This window comes from Bombina bombina, chromosome 3 (assembly GCF_027579735.1).
Source record: "Bombina bombina isolate aBomBom1 chromosome 3, aBomBom1.pri, whole genome shotgun sequence".
In the NCBI taxonomy this organism is placed as follows: Eukaryota; Metazoa; Chordata; class Amphibia; order Anura; family Bombinatoridae; genus Bombina; species Bombina bombina.
Window position 1 is genome coordinate 561,699,517 of NC_069501.1, and position 25,156 is coordinate 561,724,672.

Genomic DNA, 25,156 nt, shown 5'->3' on the forward strand with positions numbered 1-25,156 from the left:
GGTAATTGCTGGTTTCACACATTTGTTTCTTGTTCTTGGCTCACCACATGTGTTCAGCTAGCTCCCAGTAGTGCATTGATTATTGCTTTGGAACTGACTTTCACTCAGCATTTAACCCCTATGTATTTTTATGCGATTGATATAACATTAATAAAATGCTCTAACATATTATTTTCATTTTGCTCTTAAATGCCATTTTAATGTAACACAGTGGAAAAAAATATATAAATATTGTAAATTAAGACATTTGTAAGCAATAAGACACAATGAGCCAGATTACAAGTAGAGCGGTATTTAATGCTCCCGCTCGAGCGTTAACTCTGCTAGAAGTAAGCTTTTTGCATGCATTGGGTAGCACTCATATTACAAGTTGAAAGTAAACTGTTTTCGCTCGCGTGTTAACCTACCTGAGATGCATAAAAATATTAGAATATTGTGTTGTGATAACGTATTCCCCCATAGAAGTCAGTGGAGCAAAAAAAGTGGAAAAAAACACCCTACTCGCCCGAAAACCCTATCTCAAGTGCGCTACTCCAAGATGAAAATATTAATACATTTCACATTCCAAAGTTCTTCATATAGAAGAATATGTTCTATTTACTGATAAATACATACTTCTATTATATATACTGTATATATATATATATATATATATATATATATGATGTTTTTTTGCACAAATATATATTTATACCTATATACAGTATATATATATATATATATATATATATAGATATATATATATGATGTTTTTTTGCACAAATATATATTTATACCTATATACAGTATATATATATATATATATATATATATAGATATATATATATGATGTTTTTTTGCACAAATATATATTTATACCTATATACAGTATATAACTGTATATGTTTCCCATTCCAATCTTATAGTGCAAAAAATTGGAATGGGAAACATTTACAGTAAATACACACTATAACACTTTATTAAAAATTAATATTGCATAAATTTGCTTTTACTTCTTTTAATCTACTTATTTGCAAAGGGCTCCAATGCACTTCTATATATGTCTCTTTATGTGTACATATGTATTTATGTGTTTATGTATATATATAAAGCCCTTTTGCAGCCTTTTCCCCCTAACACCTCATATCTTTGAACTCTTATAACTTTTTTACACAATAATTTTTATTTGATGGTTATTATGATAACTCCTTATTTATACAAAGCAGTAGTTTACCGGTGTAGTATATAGATCATTGTTGTACAGAGGAGCAGGTTCTAGTGTACAGAGGGTTAATCATCAGTGTATAGATACTCATTATTACTATGAAGTAGACCATGCTTATTAAGTGTGTGTAAATACATACATCATTATGTATTCCCACATATGTATTATTAGTATCATTACACAATATCTGTTCTTTGTCAGCATATAGATATTTTTAAATACACAATAAAGTCGTCCTTAATCCCAGTATTGTTTTCTTATTCCCTCCCCTTTCTTTTCTTCCCTATTACACATTACATTCTCCTTCGTTCAGTTTTTAATTTCCTGTACACTGTCTTGCAACTCAAGGGTTAACCCTTCCCAGTCTCATTTCCCTCCCATATACAGCTTGCCCTTTCCACACCAAGAACTGTCCTAGTCCTGATAAGGAGTCTTTCCTGAGAAACAAGCAGGCTGATCCTATCTGTCATTGTCATTGGGTGGAGACCAGGGGCGGAGCCTGCAAATGCTTCACTACTTACCTGGCTGTTAGAATAAAGAGGGGGAGTATTTAAACACTATGAAAAGGGCAGACTCATAACACTTAGCAGCACCTCTCTATCACAGGATGCTCGGCTCAAGCTTGATTCTTCTCTACTCTGCAGCAGGTGAGTTGTGCACCTGGCTCACCTTCATTTTCAGGCCATGTTTATAGAAAATATTAAACTTAGATTTCTTCTGCTGACACAACTTTGTGCACCTTCATGCAAAGAGAGATAGAGGGGAACGATTAAAGGTAATGTTAGTGATGTGAGTGCATGTCATAGTATCAGGATGATAAAACAGATTTGATTGAGAGTTACTGTATTTAATGCATAATATTGGTAAAGAAAAACAGGGATATTAAACACATTGGTGCAGGGGGAGAGAATGGATTGATTATTAATTGCAGTTTATGATAAGCTAAGATGAATGAGTGCACTGAATTGCACAGTGGAGAGAGAACGAAAAAGCAGTGTGAGAAATAGATGTTTTAAAGGGACAGGAAACCCCAACATTTTCTTTCATCATTTGGATAGAACATACAATTTTAAATAACTTTCCAATTTACTTATATGATCAAATTTGCTTAATTCTCTTGTTATCCTTTTCTGAAGGAATAGCATTGAACTACCAGCAGCTAGCTGAACACAGTTAGCCAATCAGTGCAAGAGACAAATGTGAGCAGGCGCCAATCAGCGGCTATCTTCCATTAGTGTAGGATATGTGTGTATTCCTTTAAAACAAGGGATACCAGGAGAACAAAGTACATTTGAAAAAAGTTAACTTAAAATTACTTTACTATCCCTTTAAATACTTTATTGCCACAAACAAGTGAAGATGGGAGATCACTGACTCTGAGAACTGAGTAGAAAATATAGTTATTACAGAAAAAACAACAGGGAATGATTAAAAGGGGATTGGAAGAATTTATATAACTAGGTATTAACTGTGCAGTAAAAATTGAACTATTTCAAGGTTATGTGTTACTACAGATAAGCAAAATGTGAGTTAAGTTGATGGGGTGCACTCTTACCAAATGCAAATGTGTAGCGCTGCGGAATCTGTTGGCGCTCTACAAATAACCGATAATAATAATAATAATAATAATAATAATAATAATAATAATAATGTGTAAGAGGGGAGTAAATGTACTTATTATTAATGTATATGAAAGAAGGAAGAGCGCTGTCAAGAAGCATTATATGCAGTAAGAGTATCAATCAATTACTAACGATGCAAAGAGAGATAATTACTGGAAGATGGTATAAAAAAAAATACTTTTATATAGAAGAGTGAGGAACATGTCATGGAGAGGAGAGGGGGTGTCCAGTAGTGGTTCTAGGAAGGTGATGAGATGCTAAATCACTCAAATCAATATTGAAGCCCCCCATAAAATGAAAATATGTGCTTTAATTTGATGTCAAGTCTATTGTTCAGTGTTAGTGTCCTGGGCAGACCCTTGAGTCTAGATTGAGATCTGCTGATTAGCATTACGTAGACCTAACCCTCAGACCCTGTGTCCAGGAACAGCAGTAACCTGGACCCTAAGAGAAGCAGAAGTGTGTTAATGGAGATGCTGCAGGAACTTGTATGCAGCTGTGGTTACAAAAAAAAAGGGGGAGAAAATAATGAAAATAGACCAATAAAAATTGGGGATAAGGGACATTTAAATAAGTATGATGACTCATAGATTATAATGTGCACAAGAATTCATTTGATGAATATATTCATTTTAAATCATCTAGGAAGAGAGGATAGTAAAAGCTCACTAATTACAAATGGCAACGATCAAAGGACATTTTTTTTAGATAGGACACTGTATTTATTACTGGAAAAAAATCAGATCGGAAAGGTATTGCGGAACTGACTGTGTCCTAAATCTGTTATCTAATAGAGAAATTGATAGTGTTTATAAGCATAGTGCATTCAGCAATAACTGACAATAGAAATCCTGTGCATTAGGCAGACAGGCGAAATGTAGACAATGACATTTCTATGAGTGTGGATTAGAGAGAAGTGAGAGTAATCCTTAATCACTGTCTTGAAGCAGAGAGTGTTTGACTCCTGTGAGTGAGGATGAGAAATGAATGTTCTCAAATCAATAAAAAAGGATAGATTGTTCCTATGAGTTTGAATTAGACAGATCTCCCTATCTAATCTACTTATCAGTATTACAAACTGTGATAGTTTTACCAGGTGTAGTATTTTTCAATGTCACTCACACTGCAAAAAACACATAAAAAAAGAACAGTATATATATATATATATATATATATAAATATATATATATATATATACAGTATATATATATATATATAATATATATATATATATATATATATATACAGTATATATATATCTGTGTGTGTGTATACAATAGTATGTCATCATAAATATAAAATACATTAACAGTTTAATTAAACCAATAAAAGCGATTATAATTAATTAAATGCTGAGTAAATGTAACTGTATGCAATATGTATCTATAGAAATATTATGATAATTATGTATACGCTTGAAATGTCATTTTCTAATGTTTTATAATAGAAAAACAGTGTGAGTATAAACATGAATAAAAAGATAAGCATCACTGTTTTAATATCAGAAGAATTAGATAAGGTTTGCAGTTTGTGCTGTTTTTTTTTTTTTCTTCCTAGGGTAGTGAGTAAGGTGAAACTGGGAAGGGAGAGTTAGCAGACTGGCACATTCCAGGGACTTGACACACACAGTAGACAGGACGGGAAAGGGGGGGGGGGCGAATAAACCCTGAGGTGCTAACTAGCAGTCTATGAGACCACTAATCCAACAATAATACAAAAATAGCCTAGAATGTGCACCTGCATTGTCTATAGCAACTGTCAAATATTCTAGTTTGTCCAGTGCCCTTCTGGATTTATTAGTTTTTATCTTGGGGGAGCCAGAGGTATTTTGCATAAGTAATAGGGGAGCAAGTGGTCTCATGCACAAGTAATAGGGGAGCAAGTGGTCTCATGCATAATAAATAGAGGAGCAAGGGGCCTCATGCATAAGTAATAGAGGAGCAAGGGGTCTCATGCACAAGTAATAGGGGAGTAAGGGGCCTCATGCACAAGTAATAGGGGAGCAAGTGGCCTCATGCATAAGTAATAGGGGAGCAAGTGGCCTCATACACAAGTAATAGGGGAGCAAGTGGTCTCATGCATAATAAATAGAGGAGCAAGGGGCCTCATGCATAAGTAATAGAGGAGCAAGGGGTCTCATGCACAAGTAATAGGGGAGTAAGGGGCCTCATGCACAAGTAATAGGGGAGCAAGTGGCCTCATGCATAAGTAATAGAGGAGCAAGTGGTCTCATGCACAAGTAATAGGGGAGCAAGTGGTCTCATGCACAAGTAATAGGGGAGCAAGTGGTCTCATGCACAAGTAATTGGGGAGCAAGTGGTCTCATGCATAAGAAATAGAGGAGCAAAGGGTCTCATGCACAAGTAATAGGAGAGTAAGTGGTCTCATGCACAAGTAATAGGGGAGCAAGTGGTCTCATGCACAAGTAATAGGGGAGCAAGGGGACTCATGCATAAGAAATAGGGGAGCAAGGGGACTTATGCACAAGTAATAGGGGAGCAAGTGGTCTCATGCACAAGTAATAGGGGAGCAAGGGGCCTCATGCACAAGAAATAGAGGAGAAAGGGGTCTCATGCATAAGTAATAGGGGAGCAAGGGGTCTCATGCACAAGTAATTGGGGAGCAAGTGGTCTCATGCACAAGTAATAGGGGAGCAAGGGGCCTCATGCATAAGAAATAGAGGAGAAAGGGGCCTCATGCATAAGTAATAGGGGAGCAAGGGGTCTCATGCACAAGTAATTGGGGAGCAAGTGGTCTCATGCATAAGAAATAGAGGAGAAAGGGGTCTCATGCACAAGTAATAGGGGAGCAAGTGGTCTCATGCATAAGAAATAGAGGAGAAAGGGGTCTCATGCACAAGTAATAGGGGAGCAAGGGGTCTTATGCACAAGTAATTGGGGAGCAAGTGATCTCATGCACAAGTAATAGGGGAGCAAGTGGTCTCATGCACAAGTAATAGGGGAGCAAGTGGTCTCATGCATAAGAAATAGAGGAGAAAGTGGTCTCATGCACAAGTAATAGGGGAGCAAGGGGTCTCATGCACAAGTAATTGGGGAGCAAGTGGTCTCATGCACAAGTAATTGGGGAGCAAGTGGTCTCATGAACAAGTAATAGAGGAGCAAGTGGCCTCATGCATACGAAATAGAGGAGCAAGGGGTCTCATGCACAAGTAATTGGGGAGCAAGTGGTCTCATGCATAAGAAATAGAGGAGCAAGGGGTCTCATGCACAAGTAATAGGGGAGAAAGTGGTCTCATGCACAAGTAATAGGGGAGCAAGGGGTCTCATGCACAAGTAATAGGGGAGCAAGTGGTCTCATGCACAAGTAATAGGGGAGCAAGTGGTCTCATGCACAAGTAATAGGGGAGCAAGTGGTCTCATGCACAAGTAATAGGGGAGCAAGGGGTCTCATGCACAAGTAATAGAGGATCCAGGGGTCTCATACAGAAGTAAAAGAGAGGTGGTCTTACGCACAATTAATAGGAGAGCCAGTTAGTGGTCTCATGTACAAGTAATAGGGGAGCAAGTGGTCTCATGCACAAGTAATTGGGGAGCAAGTGGTCTCATGCACAAGTAATAGGGGAGCAAGTGGTCTCATGCACAAGTAATAGGGGAGCAAGGGGTCTCATGCACAAGTAATAGAGGAGCAAGTGGTCTCATGCACAAGTAATAGGGGAGCAAGGGGTCTCATGCACAAGTAATAGGGGAGCAAGGGGTCTCATGCACAAGTAATAGGGGAGCAAGGGGTCTCATGCACAAGTTATAGGGGAGCAAGGGGACTCATGCACAAGTAATAGGGGAGCAAGGGGTCTCATGCACAAGTAATAGGGGAGCAAGTGGCCTCATGCACAAGTAATAGAGGATCCAGGGGTCTCATACAGAAGTAAAAGAGAGGTGGTCTTATGCACAATTAATAGGAGAACCAGTTAGTGGTCTCATGTACAAGTAATTGGGGAACTAATGGTTTCATGCACAAGCAATAGGGTAATTAGTGGTCTCATGCAGAAGTAATAGGGAACCAGTGGTCTTATGAACAATTAATAGGGGAGGCAGTTAGTGGTCTAGTCAAGCAAGAGCCAATGGTCTCGTGCACAATTATAAGAGGAGCTAGTGGTCTTATGTACAAGTGATAGGGGAGCCTCTGCTCTTGCGCACAAATAAAAGGGCAGTCGGTAGTCTCATGCACACGTAAAAGAAGAGCTTACTTCTAGGGGAGTCAGGAATCTCTTGCACAAGTAATAGAGAACCAGTGATCTCATGCAAACATATTAGGGGAGCCAAGGTTTTCATACAGAAGCAATAGGGTAGCCAAGGTTTTTATGCACAAGCAATAGGGTAGCAAAGGGTCTAATGCACAAGTAATATGGGAGATAGGGGTCTCATGCACAAGTAATAGAGGAGCCAAGGGTCTAATGCACAAGTTATAGGGGAGCCAAAGGTCTAATGAACAAGTAATAGGGGAGATAGGGGCCTCATGCACAAGTAATAGGGGAGCCACGGGTCTAATGCACAAGTAATAGGGGAGCCAAGGGTCTAATGCAGAAGTAATAGGGGAGCCAAGGGTCTAATGCACAAGTAATAGGGGAGCCAAAAGTTTAATGCACAAGTAAAAGGGGAGCCAAAGGTCTAATGCGCAAGTAATAGGGGAGATAGGGGCCTCATGCACAAGTAATAGGGGAGCAAGTGGTCTCATGCATAAGAAATAGAGGAGAAAGGGGTCTCATGCACAAGTAATAGGGGAGCAAGGGGTCTTATGCACAAGTAATTGGGGAGCAAGTGGTCTCATGCACAAGTAATAGGGGAGCAAGTGGTCTCATGCACAAGTAATAGGGGAGCAAGTGGTCTCATGCATAAGAAATAGAGGAGAAAGTGGTCTCATGCACAAGTAATAGGGGAGCAAGGGGTCTCATGCACAAGTAATTGGGGAGCAAGTGGTCTCATGCATAAGAAATAGTGGAGAAAGGGGTCTCATGCACAAGTAATAGGGGAGCAAGTGGTCTCATGCATAAGAAATAGAGGAGAAAGGGGTCTCATGCACAAGTAATAGGGGAGCAAGGGGTCTTATGCACAAGTAATTGGGGAGCAAGTGGTCTCATGCACAAGTAATAGGGGAGCAAGTGGTCTCATGCACAAGTAATAGGGGAGCAAGTGGTCTCATGCATAAGAAATAGAGGAGAAAGTGGTCTCATGCACAAGTAATAGGGGAGCAAGGGGTCTCATGCACAAGTAATTGGGGAGCAAGTGGTCTCATGCACAAGTAATTGGGGAGCAAGTGGTCTCATGAACAAGTAATAGAGGAGCAAGTGGCCTCATGCATACGAAATAGAGGAGCAAGGGGTCTCATGCACAAGTAATTGGGGAGCAAGTGGTCTCATGCATAAGAAATAGAGGAGCAAGGGGTCTCATGCACAAGTAATAGGGGAGAAAGTGGTCTCATGCACAAGTAATAGGGGAGCAAGGGGTCTCATGCACAAGTAATAGGGGAGCAAGTGGTCTCATGCACAAGTAATAGGGGAGCAAGTGGTCTCATGCACAAGTAATAGGGGAGCAAGGGGTCTCATGCACAAGTAATAGAGGATCCAGGGGTCTCATACAGAAGTAAAAGAGAGGTGGTCTTACGCACAATTAATAGGAGAGCCAGTTAGTGGTCTCATGTACAAGTAATAGGGGAGCAAGTGGTCTCATGCACAAGTAATTGGGGAGCAAGTGGTCTCATGCACAAGTAATAGGGGAGCAAGTGGTCTCATGCACAAGTAATAGGGGAGCAAGGGGTCTCATGCACAAGTAATAGAGGAGCAACTGGTCTCATGCACAAGTAATAGGGGAGCAAGGGGTCTCATGCACAAGTAATAGGGGAGCAAGGGGTCTCATGCACAAGTAATAGGGGAGCAAGGGGTCTCATGCACAAGTTATAGGGGAGCAAGGGGACTCATGCACAAGTAATAGGGGAGCAAGGGGTCTCATGCACAAGTAATAGGGGAGCAAGTGGCCTCATGCACAAGTAATAGAGGATCCAGGGGTCTCATACAGAAGTAAAAGAGAGGTGGTCTTACGCACAATTAATAGGAGAACCAGTTAGTGGTCTCATGTACAAGTAATTGGGGAACTAATGGTTTCATGCACAAGCAATAGGGTAATTAGTGGTCTCATGCAGAAGTAATAGGGAACCAGTGGTCTTATGAACAATTAATAGGGGAGGCAGTTAGTGGTCTAGTCAAGCAAGAGCCAATGGTCTCGTGCACAATTATAAGAGGAGCTAGTGGTCTTATGTACAAGTGATAGGGGAGCCTCTGCTCTTGCGCACAAATAAAAGGGCAGTCGGTAGTCTCATGCACACGTAAAAGAAGAGCTTACTTCTAGGGGAGTCAGGAATCTCTTGCACAAGTAATAGAGAACCAGTGATCTCATGCAAACATATTAGGGGAGCCAAGGTTTTCATACAGAAGCAATAGGGTAGCCAAGGTTTTTATGCACAAGCAATAGGGTAGCAAAGGGTCTAATGCACAAGTAATATGGGAGATAGGGGTCTCATGCACAAGTAATAGAGGAGCCAAGGGTCTAATGCACAAGTTATAGGGGAGCCAAAGGTCTAATGAACAAGTAATAGGGGAGATAGGGGCCTCATGCACAAGTAATAGGGGAGCCACGGGTCTAATGCACAAGTAATAGGGGAGCCAAGGGTCTAATGCAGAAGTAATAGGGGAGCCAAGGGTCTAATGCACAAGTAATAGGGGAGCCAAAAGTTTAATGCACAAGTAAAAGGGGAGCCAAAGGTCTAATGCGCAAGTAATAGGGGAGATAGGGGCCTCATGCACAAGTAATAGGGGAGCCACGGGTCTAATGCACAAGTAATAGGGGAGCCAAGGGTCTAATGCACAAGTAATAGGGGAGCCAAAAGTCTAATGCACAAGTAAAAGGGGAGCCAAAGGTCTAATGCACAAGTAATAGGGGAGATAGGGGCCTCATGCACAAGTAATAGGGGAGCCACGGGTCTAATGCACAAGTAATATAGGAGCCAAAGGTCTAATGCACAAGTAAAAGGGGAGCCAAAGGTCTAATGCACAAGTAATAGGGGAGATAGGGGCCTCATGCACAAGTAATAGAGGAGCCACGGGTCTCATGCACAAGTAATAGAGGAGCCAGGGGCCTCATGCACAAGTAATAGAGGATCCAGGGGTCTCATGCACTGGCAATAAAGGAGCCAGGGGTCTCATGCACAAGTAATAGGGGAGCCAGGGGTCTCATGCCCAAGTAATAGGGGAGCCAGGGGTTTCATGAACAAGTAATAGGGGAGCCAGGGGTCTGATGCACAAGTAATGGGGGAGCCAGGGGTCTCATGCACAAGCAAATAGGCTTTCCTTTTACCCTGCTTGTATTATTGTCAGACTCCTAAAATGTACAGCTTGGGGAAACTCCTACTCATTTCCCTTGTAATATGCCTAGATGAGATTGCAAATCAATCTCCTAACAGCCTAATGCCTGCTGTCACTGCAGTGTAGCGATATATATGTTACCAAGAGCTGACATTTGTGCAGCAGAGTAGTGCTGCTATTCAGCAGGTGTTTACACTGCATTTCTGGCTCTTGTGTAACTCCTTGTGGTGAGGGAGGGGAAAAGGTGAGCTGGCGGTTAATTACAGGCTTGTAAATGAATGTACAATGTGAACTTCGCCGGTTAGAGGAATGTAATGTGCATTGCAAGTGCCTTAAGCAATGTTATGTGTGTGCGTAGAACATATAGGAGAAATTCATAGCTGCATAGATTTTGTTCAACACAAAGTACAGGCACTATTATGTCTGAGACACAAACAGCTCTTTAGATAATTGTGCTGAGTTTCTAAAAGTAGATAATAAACATGTAGCCTATACATTAATTACAAGTATAATCTAATAACAAACACTGTAATATGTATAATGAGGATGATGATGAGATCTGCAGGTTGCCAACTATATTGGCATATTATATTGAAAATATAAATATTGTAACTGAATTGTCATTAGATATTAATATTTAACACACATATATATATATATATTTTCTTTTAAGTTTTATTTTGTTTTTCAAATGATCTGATTTTAGACACTAAATTAATGCGGAGGCTGATATTTTTAGTGATTCCAGGGTGACAACCACACTATGAGTAGATTTATTAAATGTCGAGCGGACATGATTCGTTATAGCGAATAATGTCTGCTTGACATCGCTAAATGCCGACAGCATACAATGTCCGCATTTATTATTGTACAAGCATAATGCTGCTCACTGGTGGCCAATCTGCTGCTAGCAGGGGCTGTCAATCATCCTGATCTGATTGGATCGGGATGATTTCGATCCGCCACCTAAAAGGTGGCGGAGAGGTTAAGGAGAAGCGGTTTTATGACCGCTGCTTCTTAACTTCCGTTTCAGGCGAGGCTGATACGATGGGGCTCGAAAAAGCATTCGCTGCTTCATAAATGGAGCCCTATATTTTAGATATGATCTGTTGCATGTTTCTGTTATTATACTGATAATAATCAAGTTCTGTTTTACAATATATTTATCTTCTTTCCTTAGCCACAGGGGTTCTTTGCAGCATGGAGCCCCCCTCTCTCCCACCACTCAACTTGCACATTAGGACAAAAAGATGTTCCTGCAACAACTGGATGGATAAGGAGTGTGTGTACTTCTGTCACTTGGATATTATCTGGGTAAATACAGGAGGGTAAGTAATATGATTGGCAGTATCTTAAAGCATAACGATTCCTACATTCTGCATCATGTTTATAGCATTAAAGGGACATAAAAGTTCAAACAGAAAATTATATAACGTGTAAGAGCATTTTATTGTTCTACTATTTTTTGCCGATGATCTAAATGTTGCAGGTTTCACACCGACTCTCGCATGGGCTTCCCTGGCGGAATTATCTGTAAAAAGGGGCAGTCCCTGTGAGTGGCGAGATGTCTCCTATATAAAGTTATGCAGCTCACTGGAAAGAGAAATTGCGCTGGGTAGAGCAAAGTTAGTAGTGAGCAGGAGTATTGATTATTTTGCAGATTTTGTCACAACCTCGCCACCTTTAAGTTTGCAACAAAAAACAGTGAGATCAGTTGGGTGGAAATGTTTAGATAATTACGCTTTGAGAGACTATTTCATACACGCCCATGTAACGATAAAACAACAATTACGCTTGTATTTTGTACTTATAAGTAAGACTTTCTATGTGTTTTTGACACATCCAGTGTTCTTAAATTACGAGTTATTCTGCGCATATTTAGTACAATCTATTTCTGTGTAATTTACATAAAAATTTTATGTTTTTGATAAAATACGATTTTTTGGTGAACAATTTAGTTCCAATTTTTGATGCACCTTAACAATACAATTTTTACTATCTATTTATGTGTCAATGGTTCAGTTATTTATTTAGTATTTTTAAATTACATTTTTTATTGTGCATTTTTGTAATTTATGCATCTCCTCCCAATACGAAATTGCAGTATACGTCACTTAGCGATACACCATGTTTTCAGGGTAAAAAGTGGCTTTAGATAATTACACCAGGGAAACAGATGTACTGGCAACATTATTAAAGGGCCACTAAACCCAAAATCTTTCTTTCATGATTCAGATAGAGAATACAAATTTAAACAACATTACAATTTACTATGATTATTTATTTTGCTTCATTTTTTAGATATCCTTAGTTGAAGAAAAAGCAATGCACATGGGGGAGCCAATCACACAAGGCTTCTATGTGTAGCAACCAATCAGCAGCTACTGAGCATATCTAGATATGTTTTTAAGCAAATAATATCAAGAGAATAAAACAAATTAGATAATAGAAGTAAATTAGAAAGATGTTTAAATTGCATTCTCTTTCTAAATCATGAAATAAAAAATTTGGGTTTCATGTCCCTTTAAATAATATCTCACAGGCCTTATGTGTTTAACCCCTATTAGTTAAATATCAGCTCCAGAGTACCAATGCACTACTGGGAGGAAGCTGAAAACTTCTGGTTAGCCAATAACAAGAGGCATCTGAAAATAACCCACAATCACCAGCTTTCTCCCACTCGTGCCTTGCTGCTCTTAAGCAGTTTTGCCTTTCAACAAAGGATTCCAAAAACAATGTAAATTTGGGCTTCTATGTCCCTTTAATGTTTGTCTAATTTCTTTGCACAGACAAACTCTCCCTTATGGTCTGGGGAACACCCAACAACGTCGCAGAAGGTCAGCCCCACGCTGCCAGTGTAGAGATGCTACAGATGGGAACTGTCTCAAATTCTGCCGCTCTGAGGCCAGGTGAGAACGGAGAATCTGTCTCTTTAGCTGTTATTGTATGTTAAGAGTGAAAGGAAACATATACAATAGCAATAACTCTCTTGTGTGTCATTAAGTAGACATGAAACTGTCATTGTTTAAATAGAATATGCAATAAAGAAATCCAATTTACTTCTGCTATTAACTTTGCTTTGTTCTCTTGGTATCGTTCCTTGAAATGTAAATCTAGCTAGGCTCATAGGAGCTCAAGCTTGTGCATGTGTCTTTAGCAAACTATAGTAGCAGTGTTTACAATAATGTTTTTAGCAATGTTGTACATTGTTGCAAACACTTTTAACCTAACTAAGCATACTCTTTGACAAAGGATACCAAGAGTATAAATCAAATATTGTCGTTTAAAGGGACACTAAACCCAAACATTTTCATTCATGGTTCAGATAGAGAATACAATTTTAAATAACTTACCAAATTACTTTTATTATCTAATTTGCTTTATTCTTTAGATATCCTTTGTGAAGAAATAGCAATGCACATGGGTAAGCCAATCACACGAGGCACCTATGTGCATCTACCAATCAGCAGCTACTGAGCATATCTAGATATGCTTTTCAGCAAAGAATATCAAGAGAATGAAGCAAATTAGATAAAAGAAGTAAATTAGAAAGTTGTTTAAAATTGCATTCTCTATCTAAACCATGAAAGAAAAAATTTGTGTTTCATGTCCCTTTAAGTAAAATGAAAATTTGTTTTGTTTTTATTTCAAATTGCATGTTATATCTGGACATTTTCATTTTGACTTTAGTGAACATTTAAGTGGGATTAAATCCTCTCTAGTCTTATCTATACTTAAATGAATTTGTGGAGTTAATTTTCCAGTCAATGGAGAAATAAGTACAATTTATTAAAGGTTCAATGGAAAAACAATGGAACTGGAAGGGCTAAAGTTAGTGAATCCAGTCCATTTCATCCCCCTGTGTTGAGAGTGACAGACTTTATGTATCATATCTGCTTCTGGTGGGAGGGATAGAATGCTTATCCATAGCTCTTTTTTCCTGTCAGTCTGAAATAAATGGGTTAAGTGGGTGGAATTTGTTGTCTCTCTTTGTCTCATAATTGCTTTATTATCTTGCTTTACTGGAGCAATATAAGATAGCTGGTATTTTGCAAGTTTGTCCTCTATCAACACTTTGGCTGTGGGTTACATAAAAAAATATGGGACAAATCCTAATTATGCAGCAAACAGAACTGTCTGAATTTCCATATGGTCATGAGATGTTCCCTAATATAATGCATTGTCATCATAATAATTTCATTTCAAAAGCAAGACTCTTTTTTTCTGTTAATATGTTCCTTTATTGCATTTGACATTAGCAAACATATAATAACTGTAGAATATGCCACTCATATGAAAGCTAAGGGACACAAAGTATGGCTTCTTATAACAATGTAACACAGTGACACATAAAGAGCTATGGGACGTGGAATATGAATTTGATTGACATTGCCTCAAGTGACCTGTGACCTTTGATTTTCTTTGTATTTCCTCTCCCTCTCCCTGCTGCATCTGTATTGTCATTGCTATTATATATTTCTTCTTTAGGGATTTTGCTGCAAATCAGTCAGAGGGAGAAAAGGCAGTATTGCCAGGAAAAGGTTTCCAAAAAGCAAAGACGTCTCAAGGTCGCCTGTTGCGTGCACTTCGGTAAGAACATAATAATGCTTATCATCATCAGTATTCCTTACACAGCAAGAAAATGATGAAACTGATATTAAAATGATATTGATGGGAAAACTGAAATTTGCATGAGTGTGTTTTAGTTTTTGATAAAAGCATTTTTTTGCATGTTGCTTGTGCCTCGCTCGTACACCTGCATTCCAACACTGCACCTGCTTTAGATAGACTTTAATCTATCACTTCTAATGAAGATGAGCTGTAATTTACTTTTAAATCTAGCCGTGTCATTCTAATACACCGTGCTCCAGCTGCCTACTTCAAAACTCATATTTTTTGTGAGCTAACGGTTTGAACTGTTCTCCAATTGTAGCTAGAGCACTGATTGGTGAAGAACAGTTCAAACCATTAACTCACAAAAAAAATTGAAGTGGGCTGCCGGAGCGCAGAGTATTAGAATGTCACGGCTAGATTAAAAGTAAATTACAGCACATTTTCATTAGAAATTATCAATTCAATTCCATCTAAAATATAACTTAGTTTCTGGACCTGATTTTAAAACATGTAAAGTTTACCTGTCTTTTTTTTGGGAGCCAAATCAGACTTGCTACTTGAGTAAAATTTAATTAATTTGCAGTATTCCTTGAAAAGCATGTTATCCTCTCTGCCAATTGTTTGTAAAGTCCAGAGTTTGAACTTAATTTCTTGCAAGAGTTGATAAATCTTAATTTCAAATTTATATTACAAGAATAGAGGGCAACGTAAATTATTGCATTATACGGCAAAGTTTTTTTACAACATATAATTAAACATTTTATATTACAATTTCAGTGTTTCATGTCCCTTTATAGTCTCTATAATATACATGCCAAAAGCCAGGCAAACCATTAAACCTGTAGTGACAAGGAACAGCTACCCTGCAGAGATGACAAGTGTCAAGGATACTTCTAAATTCTTATTTTTGTGTAGACTTCACATTTGCTAGGGGTCTGTTATGTGTATAGCTCAAGGGAAGATTCACTTTGCATTGTGCCTTTAGAACAGAAATCGTTGGTCTCTGCACTTGATCTTTCAAAAGTAATAGGCAAAAGCGTCCAGGGAGTCTTAATTGATAAATGAAAGGTTAGAAACTGTTACAGATGCCATTAAATGGTTATTTCATCTGTGTTTATGTCAGATCCTTACCTTATATTTACCTCCCCGCACCTCTATGATTTACAGACACTGGAAAGGCAGAGAAATTTTAATTGCCCTATAAAAATTTCAGAGATAAGACATGTAAACAAACAGGAAATTTTATTCTCCACAATCATTTGTCAAGGACTGAAGGTGGAAAGAATTCTTTATATAAGATGAATAGATATAGGGGCCTAACTATCAAGTTCCGTGGTGAGCTTGAAGCCCCGTGTTTCTGGCGAGCTTTCAGATCTCAGGAAACACCAGTTATGAAGCAGCGGTCTAAAGACCGCTGCTCCATAACCTGTCCGCCTGCTCTGAGGCGGCGGACAAACATCGCCGGAAATACGATTGGGTTGATTGACACCCCCCTGCTAGCGGCTGATTGGCCGCGAATCTGCAGGGGGCGGCGTTGCACCAGCAGTTCACAAGAGCTGCTGGTGCAATGCTGAATGCAGAGAGCGTATTGCTCTCCGCATTCATCAAGGTCTGTCGGACATAATCCGCAATGTCAGATCAGGTCCGACAGGCCTTAGACTGTAAATGACTTTGAATAGGATGGCAGACCATTGCTGTTGCTACAAGGGGTAGATTCGCTTTAAGGACTTGTTTAGTTTGGTATCATAAATACATTCAGTGTAACATTGAATACAAATATTTAACATTGGCATTTCTGTCACATTTTTGTACTCAGCAGTAAGTATTTTACAATCAACATTACGCTGATTTCTGCTATTGTGATGTGAGAGCTTGTGTTTGCTCACTTAGTAGTCATAAATCACCCTCGCTGAATAATATCTAATTAATTATGTTTTACAAGCACAATTTCTCTTTTATCCCTTGTACTTTGCCATCCCAAGAAGGTGCTAATTTTACAATGCAACTCAAACAGCAGCTTTCTTATATTTAATCTGAATAAACTGAAGTAATATTAAGCATAACCCTTCCTATTGCACGTTAACAAATGGCTGCCTTTCTGCTGAATTTTACTTCCCTTAGATCTCTCAGCCAATCAGAGGTCACATATGTGCTTAGCTTAAAATTACCAGCCAGTTTCAGCTCAGGATCGACAGAGCATTGCCATTCTGATGCTGATTTTAACTGTATTTAACCCTGTTGCTGGCTAGAAAATATCACATGAACATCTCTTTGTAGAAAGGAAAATAATATACCATACTTAAAAATATGTCACATACCATTGTAAAGCGAAATTGAGCATCCAGTCAAGATGTCAAGATGCTTGTCTCAGGACTTGCGAGGGAGCGTGTATCTGGCTTGTGTAGGCACATTATGGACTAGATTTATCAAAGCTGAGGCATACAGGGGCACATATACGCTCCCCTGTACGCCTCAGCTCGCCTGTGGCGGGGCGAAATTACCCGCAGGTAATCAACATTGCACATCCCGCCCCCTGCCCGCGCACAGCCGATCACGCATGGGCAGGAGCTGTCAATCTCCTCGGTCGGACTCGACCGCAGAGATTGAATTTCGCCACCTTAGAGGTGACGAAGAGCTTAGGGAAGCGGCGGTCACCAGATAAATTACGCTCACCCTTGATAAATTACGGTGAGCAAGTTCTTGTGAGAACTTGCAGCCGTAGGGGCTTGATAAATCAAGCCCTTACTTCCCTCCTCCTGACGGTAAAGGGACATAATACCCATAGACTAAATCACTTAAAAGTGATGCAGCATAAATTTAAAAAGCTGACAAGAAAATATCACCTGAACATCTTGTGATATTTCATAGTAAACTTCCATATGCCGAGAATGGAAATAACATGACTGTAGCTGCTCATACCAGATGCACGCTCCCTTGAAAGTCCCGGGATTAGCATCCTGATTGGCTGCTTAAAGTCCCTTTACAATGGGATGTGGCTACTGAGGAAATCTTAAGGTCCTTTATTACGTAGAGATGTTCAGGTGAAATTTTTTGCTGCATCACTTTTAAGTGCGTCAACAGTTGAGTATCATGTCCCTTTAATGAAGTTTACTATGAAATCTTAAAAGATTATGGTGAAATCCTACAATAACACAATAAAGCAAAGTGTGAACTGGTAATGCTGATTGGCTGTATTTTACCATGCAGATGACAGGAAAAAGAGTGCTGTAGCACTTATTCTGGTGGTAATAATTGATATGCTTTAATTTGCATTACTGACTGATGACTCAAACAATCAGGAACAGCATTTGCACGTACCCACCAATCACCAGCTGTTTTTTCTTAGTAGATGCAATGCCAAAACAGGACTTTACCAATGTTTTTATCCTTTTTGTTGACTTAAACACATAGGGCTAGATTACAAGTGGAGCAGTAGTTTGTGCTCGTGTTTGAGCGTTAAAGCAGCAAGAGTAATTTTTTTTGCGCTTAGAGATTTGAGTTGAAAGTAATACGGTTGCGGTAACAAAGTTGCATTAACTAATAGACTTTGCCAAGTCACAAACGCAAAATCACATTCCTCCATAGACTTTAATTGAGCTGAAAATGTTGACAAAAAAAAACCTAACACCCACAAGTCACGCAAACATGATCGCAACATAAGACGATAATATTGTATATTTCATAATCCAATGTTCTACACGTAGCAGAATAGGCTCTCTTATTCAAATATATATCTGATCGATTTTTGCACAAATATATATTTATACCTATATATAGATGATTATATATAAGTATAGATATATACAGATATAAATAAGATTATCTATTGTAATACATAGAACATTTCCCTCTGTTTGCAGAACATTGGAATGGGGAGTATTTACAGTAAATGCATAGTTAAAACCATTATTAAATATAAATATTGCATAAATATGATTTTTCATGTTTTCATCTATTTGACTGCAAAGGTCTTCATTGCACTTATATATATATATATATATATGTCTATATATGTATCTATGTGTTTATAGGAGTATATATGTCTGTAAATACATAGATACACATATAAATACATAAACACATATGTACACACACACACACACACACACACACACACACACACACACACATATATATATATATATATAAATATATATATATATACACACAATACATACATATTTAGACATGTATATGTATGTATCTCTCTGTTAAATCCCTTTACAGTCCTTTTTGAGACCTCATATCTTTAAACCCTTAAAACTTTTTTATGCAATATTTTATTTTAAAAATAATTTTTATCAGACCGTTTTATTATGAGTGTAACTGCTAAATGCATTTTGGTGTGTTTTGTACAACTTTTTTTAATCTCATGTAACAGTTAACCAGAGCTCTGAGATCGTGGTAATCATTCTAGAGTAAATCGCGATTGCGCTCATGTATTCACATTTATTTTCAACTTAAAATACACGCGAAATTTAATTTAAAGGGCCTCGAAAAACCAAGATTGCTAGTGCGTAAGCTATAGCACTCCACTCGTAATCTAACCCATAGAGAACTGGAGTAAGTAATGGAAAAGATATGCCCTAGCAAATTAGAGCACGCCATTTTCCCATTACAATATACCTTTAAACATGATCTTAAACAGCAGGAATTTCCCGGCTTTTGTACATTTAAATGAAAATGTAAATTCTACTGCTGATAAAAAGTTGTTTGCCTTTGAATTTAGTTTAGATTTATATACTTCATGTGAAAAATAAAAGACTTATCAAACAGGAAGATCGCTCATTTTATAGGAGCTTCCACTAGCTCCAAAATGCAAAAGATGTGATACGATCAACTCTTAACAAAATTATTATTTAAATGCTATTTGTCTTCTAACCAACTCAAACATTGAGTTGATGCAAAGAGAAAAGAACATACAGATCATAGTATTGTTAATAAGGAAATAACAGACAGGGTATTTCATTGTACTTAAAAAAAGACTAGAACATTTTTCATATCATATTTTTTTTTAATCTAATTGAGATTAAATGGTGTGTTTTATAACTTGTTACAAAGTATATTTATCTAAATCAGATTTAACACTAAATACATTTCAGGCACCTACCTCTAATTATGGGTGCTGCCATATTGGAACCTAGGTTTCACTGCAGGTATCTTAAAGGGACACTAAACCCAAGAATTTTCTTTTACGATTCAGATAGAGAATACAATTTTAAACAACATTCCAATTTACTTATATTATCTTATTTGCTTCATTCTTTAGATATAGTTTGTTGAAGAAATAGCAATGCACATGGGTTAGCCAATCACATGAGGCATCTTTGTGCAGCCTCCAATCGGCAGCTACTGAGCCTATCTAGTTATGCTTTTCAGCAAAGGATATTACGAGAATGAAGCAAATTAGATAATAGATGTAAATTAGAAAGTTGTTTAAAATAGCGTGTTCTTTCTAACTCATAAAAGAAAAAAATGTCCCTTTAAATTAGTTGCAGCATGTCAGTGTTGGAATGCAGTGAAAGCTAGATCTTAACTTGGCAGCACCCATGACTACAGGGAGGTGGGGAATAATCCCTATACTATACTTATAACATGTACTTAGAGTTTAATGTCCCATTGGAAAATACTTTTTCTCTACTGATGTTTGTCTTTGAAGGGATAAAAATTCTGTGCACAGATAATTTAATATAAGGAATTCAGTGCACACATTATAAATTATGACTGCACATCTGTCTATAGAGGCACATTAAAATATTTACAGTAAGTCCTCAGACCTCTAAGCTACAACACTATGATCTGTGTGTCTATTTCTCTTGACATGATCTACATACTTTGAGTTGGTTGGAGGAGATACAGCATTTAAGGGAACCTACCTTTCAGAAGAGGATTGCAATCACACCTGTACATTTAGTAGCTAGTGGAAGCTTCTATACAATGTGAGTCTTTTAGTGATTTGTTTTTCTATTTGATAAATGTATTTTTATCTTGTGTATATGCATTATGTGAGGGGCCGATTTATGATGCAGTAGTTTCCGCGCGAGCCTTAAGACTGCTGCTTCTTAACTCATCCGCCACCTCTGAGGCGGCGGATAGTAATCATCCTGATCAGATACGATCGGGATGATTGACACCCCCTGCTAGCAGCCGATTGACCGCGAATGTGCAGGGGGCAGCATTGCGCAAGCATTTCATGCATTTCATACGCTGTCTGCATTTATCAATGTCGTCGGATATGATGTCCGTCTGAACATGATAAATCGACCCCAGGAAATGCATTTTTAAGCAACTTTCTCACTTACTCCTATTATCAATTTTTCTAAATTCTCTTGCTATCTTTATTTAAAAAGCTGGAATGTAAATCTTAGGAGATGGTCCATTTAAGGTTCAGCACCTTGGATAGCGCTTGCTTATTGGTAGCTACATAATAAGAGTAAATTAGAAAGTTGCTTAAAATTGCACGCTCTATCTGAATCATTAAATAAAACATTTGGGTTTAGTGTCCCCGTGATACTTACATTTTGGTTTGGTTGTTGAAAAATAGATTTTTTTCTGTGCTGAATAAATATTGATTTTTTTTGTAGTGGGAGTTGTCCCCATCAGCCAGTGTGATGCAGAGTCCCACGACTCATTTATGCATAACCATGCACTTCATGTTTGTTTCTCCTTAAAGGGACAGTATACTCCACAATTTTTATTGTTTAAAAAAATCGATTATCCCTGCAAACAGGACGAGATTTAGATTTTTAAATGTTATAAATGTTATTAATATAATAATGTTGATGGTGCAAAGCTGGGGAATTGGTAGTAAAGACGTTATCTATCTTTTTAAGCAATACAAATTTTGGAGTAGACTGTCCCTTTAAATTCCAAACGCTTTTACTTAAAGAGACACAAAAATCTAAAATTTTTTTTCATGATTCAGATAGAGCATACAATTTTAAATAACTTCCCAGTTTACTTCTATAATCAATTTTGCTTCATTCTCTAAGGGGTCAATTTATCAAGCTCTGTACGGAGCTTGATGCCCCTTCAGGCTCGCCGGAAACAGAAGTTATGAAGCAGCGGTCTAAAGACCACTGCTCCATAACCTGTCCGCCTGCTCTGAGGCGGCGGACAGAAATAAACCCGATCGAATACGATCAGGTTGATTGACACCCCCTGCTAGCGGCCGATTCTCTGCAGGGGGCGGCATTGCGCCAGCAGTTCACAAGAACTGCTGGTGCAATGATAAATGCCGACAGCGTATGTGCAGCGGACATGAGCCGCTATATCGGATCATGTCTGCTCGCACTTACATAAATCGACCCCTTAGTATCTTTTATTGAAGGATCAGCAATGTACTAATGGGAGCTAGCTGATCACATCAAAAAGCCAATGATAAGAAGTGCATACCTACAACTGAGCTGCCAATCAGCAGCTAGCTTCCAGCTCCTGAGCCTACCTAGGTGTTCTTTTCAGCAAAGGATATCAAGCGAAAGAAGCAAATTAGATAATAGAAGTAAATTGGAAAGTTGTTTAAAATTTGAATTTCAGCCATATGAAAATCTTAAAACAACATGACTCTGACTGTAATCTGTTTTTTTTTTCCCCTGCAGGAAGGCCATAGCTAAAAACATGCAAACTGCAGATGCCTCATCACAGCATTGGTTTTCTATGACAAGGAAGAAAAAGCGGTAGATGGTAGAAGCAGCAAGAGAGAGTGAGAGACTTATAATTGCTTTGATGAGCTCCAAAGATGAAGGAATAATACAGCCCCCAGTAAAGGAAGGTGTCCTCTTCGCAGGAGACTGCATTAGGCTGTTCAGCCATATTCTGGAGAGAGATAAAACAATTCTCTTATCTTTGTTCTTGGATATCAAAAGAGTTTTGAGGATTGTAGACATATATGATCGCAAATATAAGGCTATGAATCTGCCTCTGAGTTTGGATGACTGTGAAGGAGCTAAACAGTTTTAAAGGTCCTCTCTAAAACACACATTTCTCAGTGCTATACTGGATGTGTTGTTTTTGCTGAGGTCCTGGAATAACATCTAGTGAGAATGACAATGCACCATTTAATATTTATTTTTATGTCATACAGTAGTTTGTACTGGACCATACATGGAACTACAAGATTTCCTTCCCAGGAAGATATAAGGAAGAAAGATTCTCTGGACTGGATTGGTTTACTGCTGGAAGTGGGCAAGCAAATCAGCTAGACTACTAGTTGATGTTTCAGCACCATGGACTTGTGACCATGTTTCCTGATGACTTCCATTGTGATTGAAAACATTATGTAATCTTGGATGCAGCTGTCACCAAATAATCTATCTCCTCTGATATTGGAAACATGTTTAAATGATGGAGAAAATATTTGCTTTATTTATGGTATCCGTAAACACGTAAACAAATCCTAGGCTTTTAGGTAAAGAAAATGGTTAAGTCTATGGAACATTTTGGGATATTCTGAGAATTTCTAGATCTCCATGGTATAATAACTAATCGAGGCAACCACATGCTAAAAGACATACACTTTTTTGTATCAACATACATACTCATTCTGACAAACTGCATTTCATGTTCTCTTCTTTGTTTTCAGTAACACACTTTTTAGCCGACACATACTGTAGACACACACTTTAATCTAGGTTTTCTAAGGCTGGAGAGGGAGTCCTCATATTCTGTGTCCATATATTTAATTATAAACAGACCTGCATTATATTTCACTTAGAAAGTTGTGGGCTCGGCCATCAAACACTCATCAAACACTAAATACATTTTATAAGTATAGTTTTGAGGCTATTACCCGCCTTCCTCTAGTCGTAGGTGCCACCAAGTTGAAATCTAGCTATCACTGCAGCGACTCTCTTTCACATGCTTGCAGTCAAACCTAGGTTTCAAAATGGCAGCATCCACAATAAGATAGTGGTGCATAAAATGTACATGTTGTACAGTGTTTGATGTCCCTTTAATCATAAATTTCCTAAAAAAATATCTACACAATAAACTTTGATGTTTAAATCTTGGTTTAATTTAAATTCACATCTATTATTTTTAACAATCATAATCTGGTTTGTAAGCACTGCTTAATCTTATATGTAAAACATGCATAGGTAATTAAGTATACATTATATTTCCCCGGCAAGAGCATGTTCTAAGCAGAGTAAAAGTAAGTAATATCCATTATAGTGATTATTAAAAGGGTGTAGTGAATTTAGGACATTTTCCCTCAACTTCTGTTTTCAGGTACTCATTACAGACCACATTTAAATAAAAAAAAAAATCCTACATGATAAAGGCCCTGCTATGGTGTAATGTAAAGTACATATTTACCTTCTGGAAAAACTGAGGACATCTCTGCCTACATTTTTTCTGGCCTCTGAATGTACTCTCCCAAACATTATGAAGGTGAGGACCAAATTGGAGCTTGGAGATTAGAACCAGCATATTTAGAGAGTAGTGGAAAACAATGGAGGAAACAATGGAGGTAAATGTGGAACACTTAGGGACCAATTATCTAAACTTTGCCAGATCAGACCTGTTTTTTTTACACTGACACTCGCGGGGACTGACCTGGTGGAAATATCTTAAAAAAGGGGAAGTCCCTGTGAGTGGCGAGATGTCTTCTATAGAATGGGGCTTGCTGAAAAGGGAAACTAAGTTAGCAGTGAGCAGGGGGCACACTTTAAAAATTAAATCATGCAGCCAATGTTAAGTTTTTTTTATAAAATATGATTTTTTGATGAACAATTTTTTGTTACGGTTTTTGATGCACATTAACAATACAATTTTGTCTTGTGTATTTTTATGTGAATGGTTCAATTATTTGTTTTGTATGATTTTTAAATTACAAATTTTTATTGTGCACTTTTGTAATGTATGCATCTCCTTTCCATAAAAAATGCAGCACATGCCCATTACCGAGACAACATGTCTCAGGGTAAAAAATGGCTTTAAGTAATTCCACCAGGGAAATAGAATTATTGGCGAGCATTCCTAAATAATCTCATCAGCCAAGCTTTAGATAATCGGCCCCTTAGCTTTTAGACAATGTAAGTATACGAATTGAGGGACATAATGCTACACTAAAAAAAATTATGGCATTATTGCTTAGTTGTAAGTATGTGTTTGATCGCGCAAAATAAGTTAAATACGTAATTAAAGTGAACATTAGACTGGCAATGCACTGCTGATCCTGAGCTGAGAACACACCTGTGATTGGTGGCGAGTCTGACGACACATATATGCCCTTACTGATTGATTTATTGCTGATCCAGGACTGTCTTAATGATAGCATTTTCCTATTACAGCTTTATGTCTGTTTAAGCTTAATCAAACCATTATTCATATCAGTACCACCCC

General features: G+C 38.0%; 1 protein-coding gene across 1 annotated transcript; it reads left to right on the plus strand.

Annotated features, from left to right (window-relative positions):
- The first annotated feature begins 1,746 nt into the window (after window positions 1–1,746).
- EDN2 (endothelin 2) lies at window positions 1,747–24,661 on the plus strand. Its single transcript, XM_053707096.1, has 5 exons — window positions 1,747–1,851; window positions 11,379–11,526; window positions 12,988–13,107; window positions 14,687–14,788; window positions 22,411–24,661. Exons 1-5 carry the CDS (start codon window positions 1,812–1,814, stop codon window positions 22,490–22,492), a joined length of 492 nt encoding a protein of 163 aa, XP_053563071.1. The 5' UTR covers window positions 1,747–1,811; the 3' UTR covers window positions 22,493–24,661.
- The last annotated feature ends 495 nt before the right edge of the window (window positions 24,662–25,156 follow it).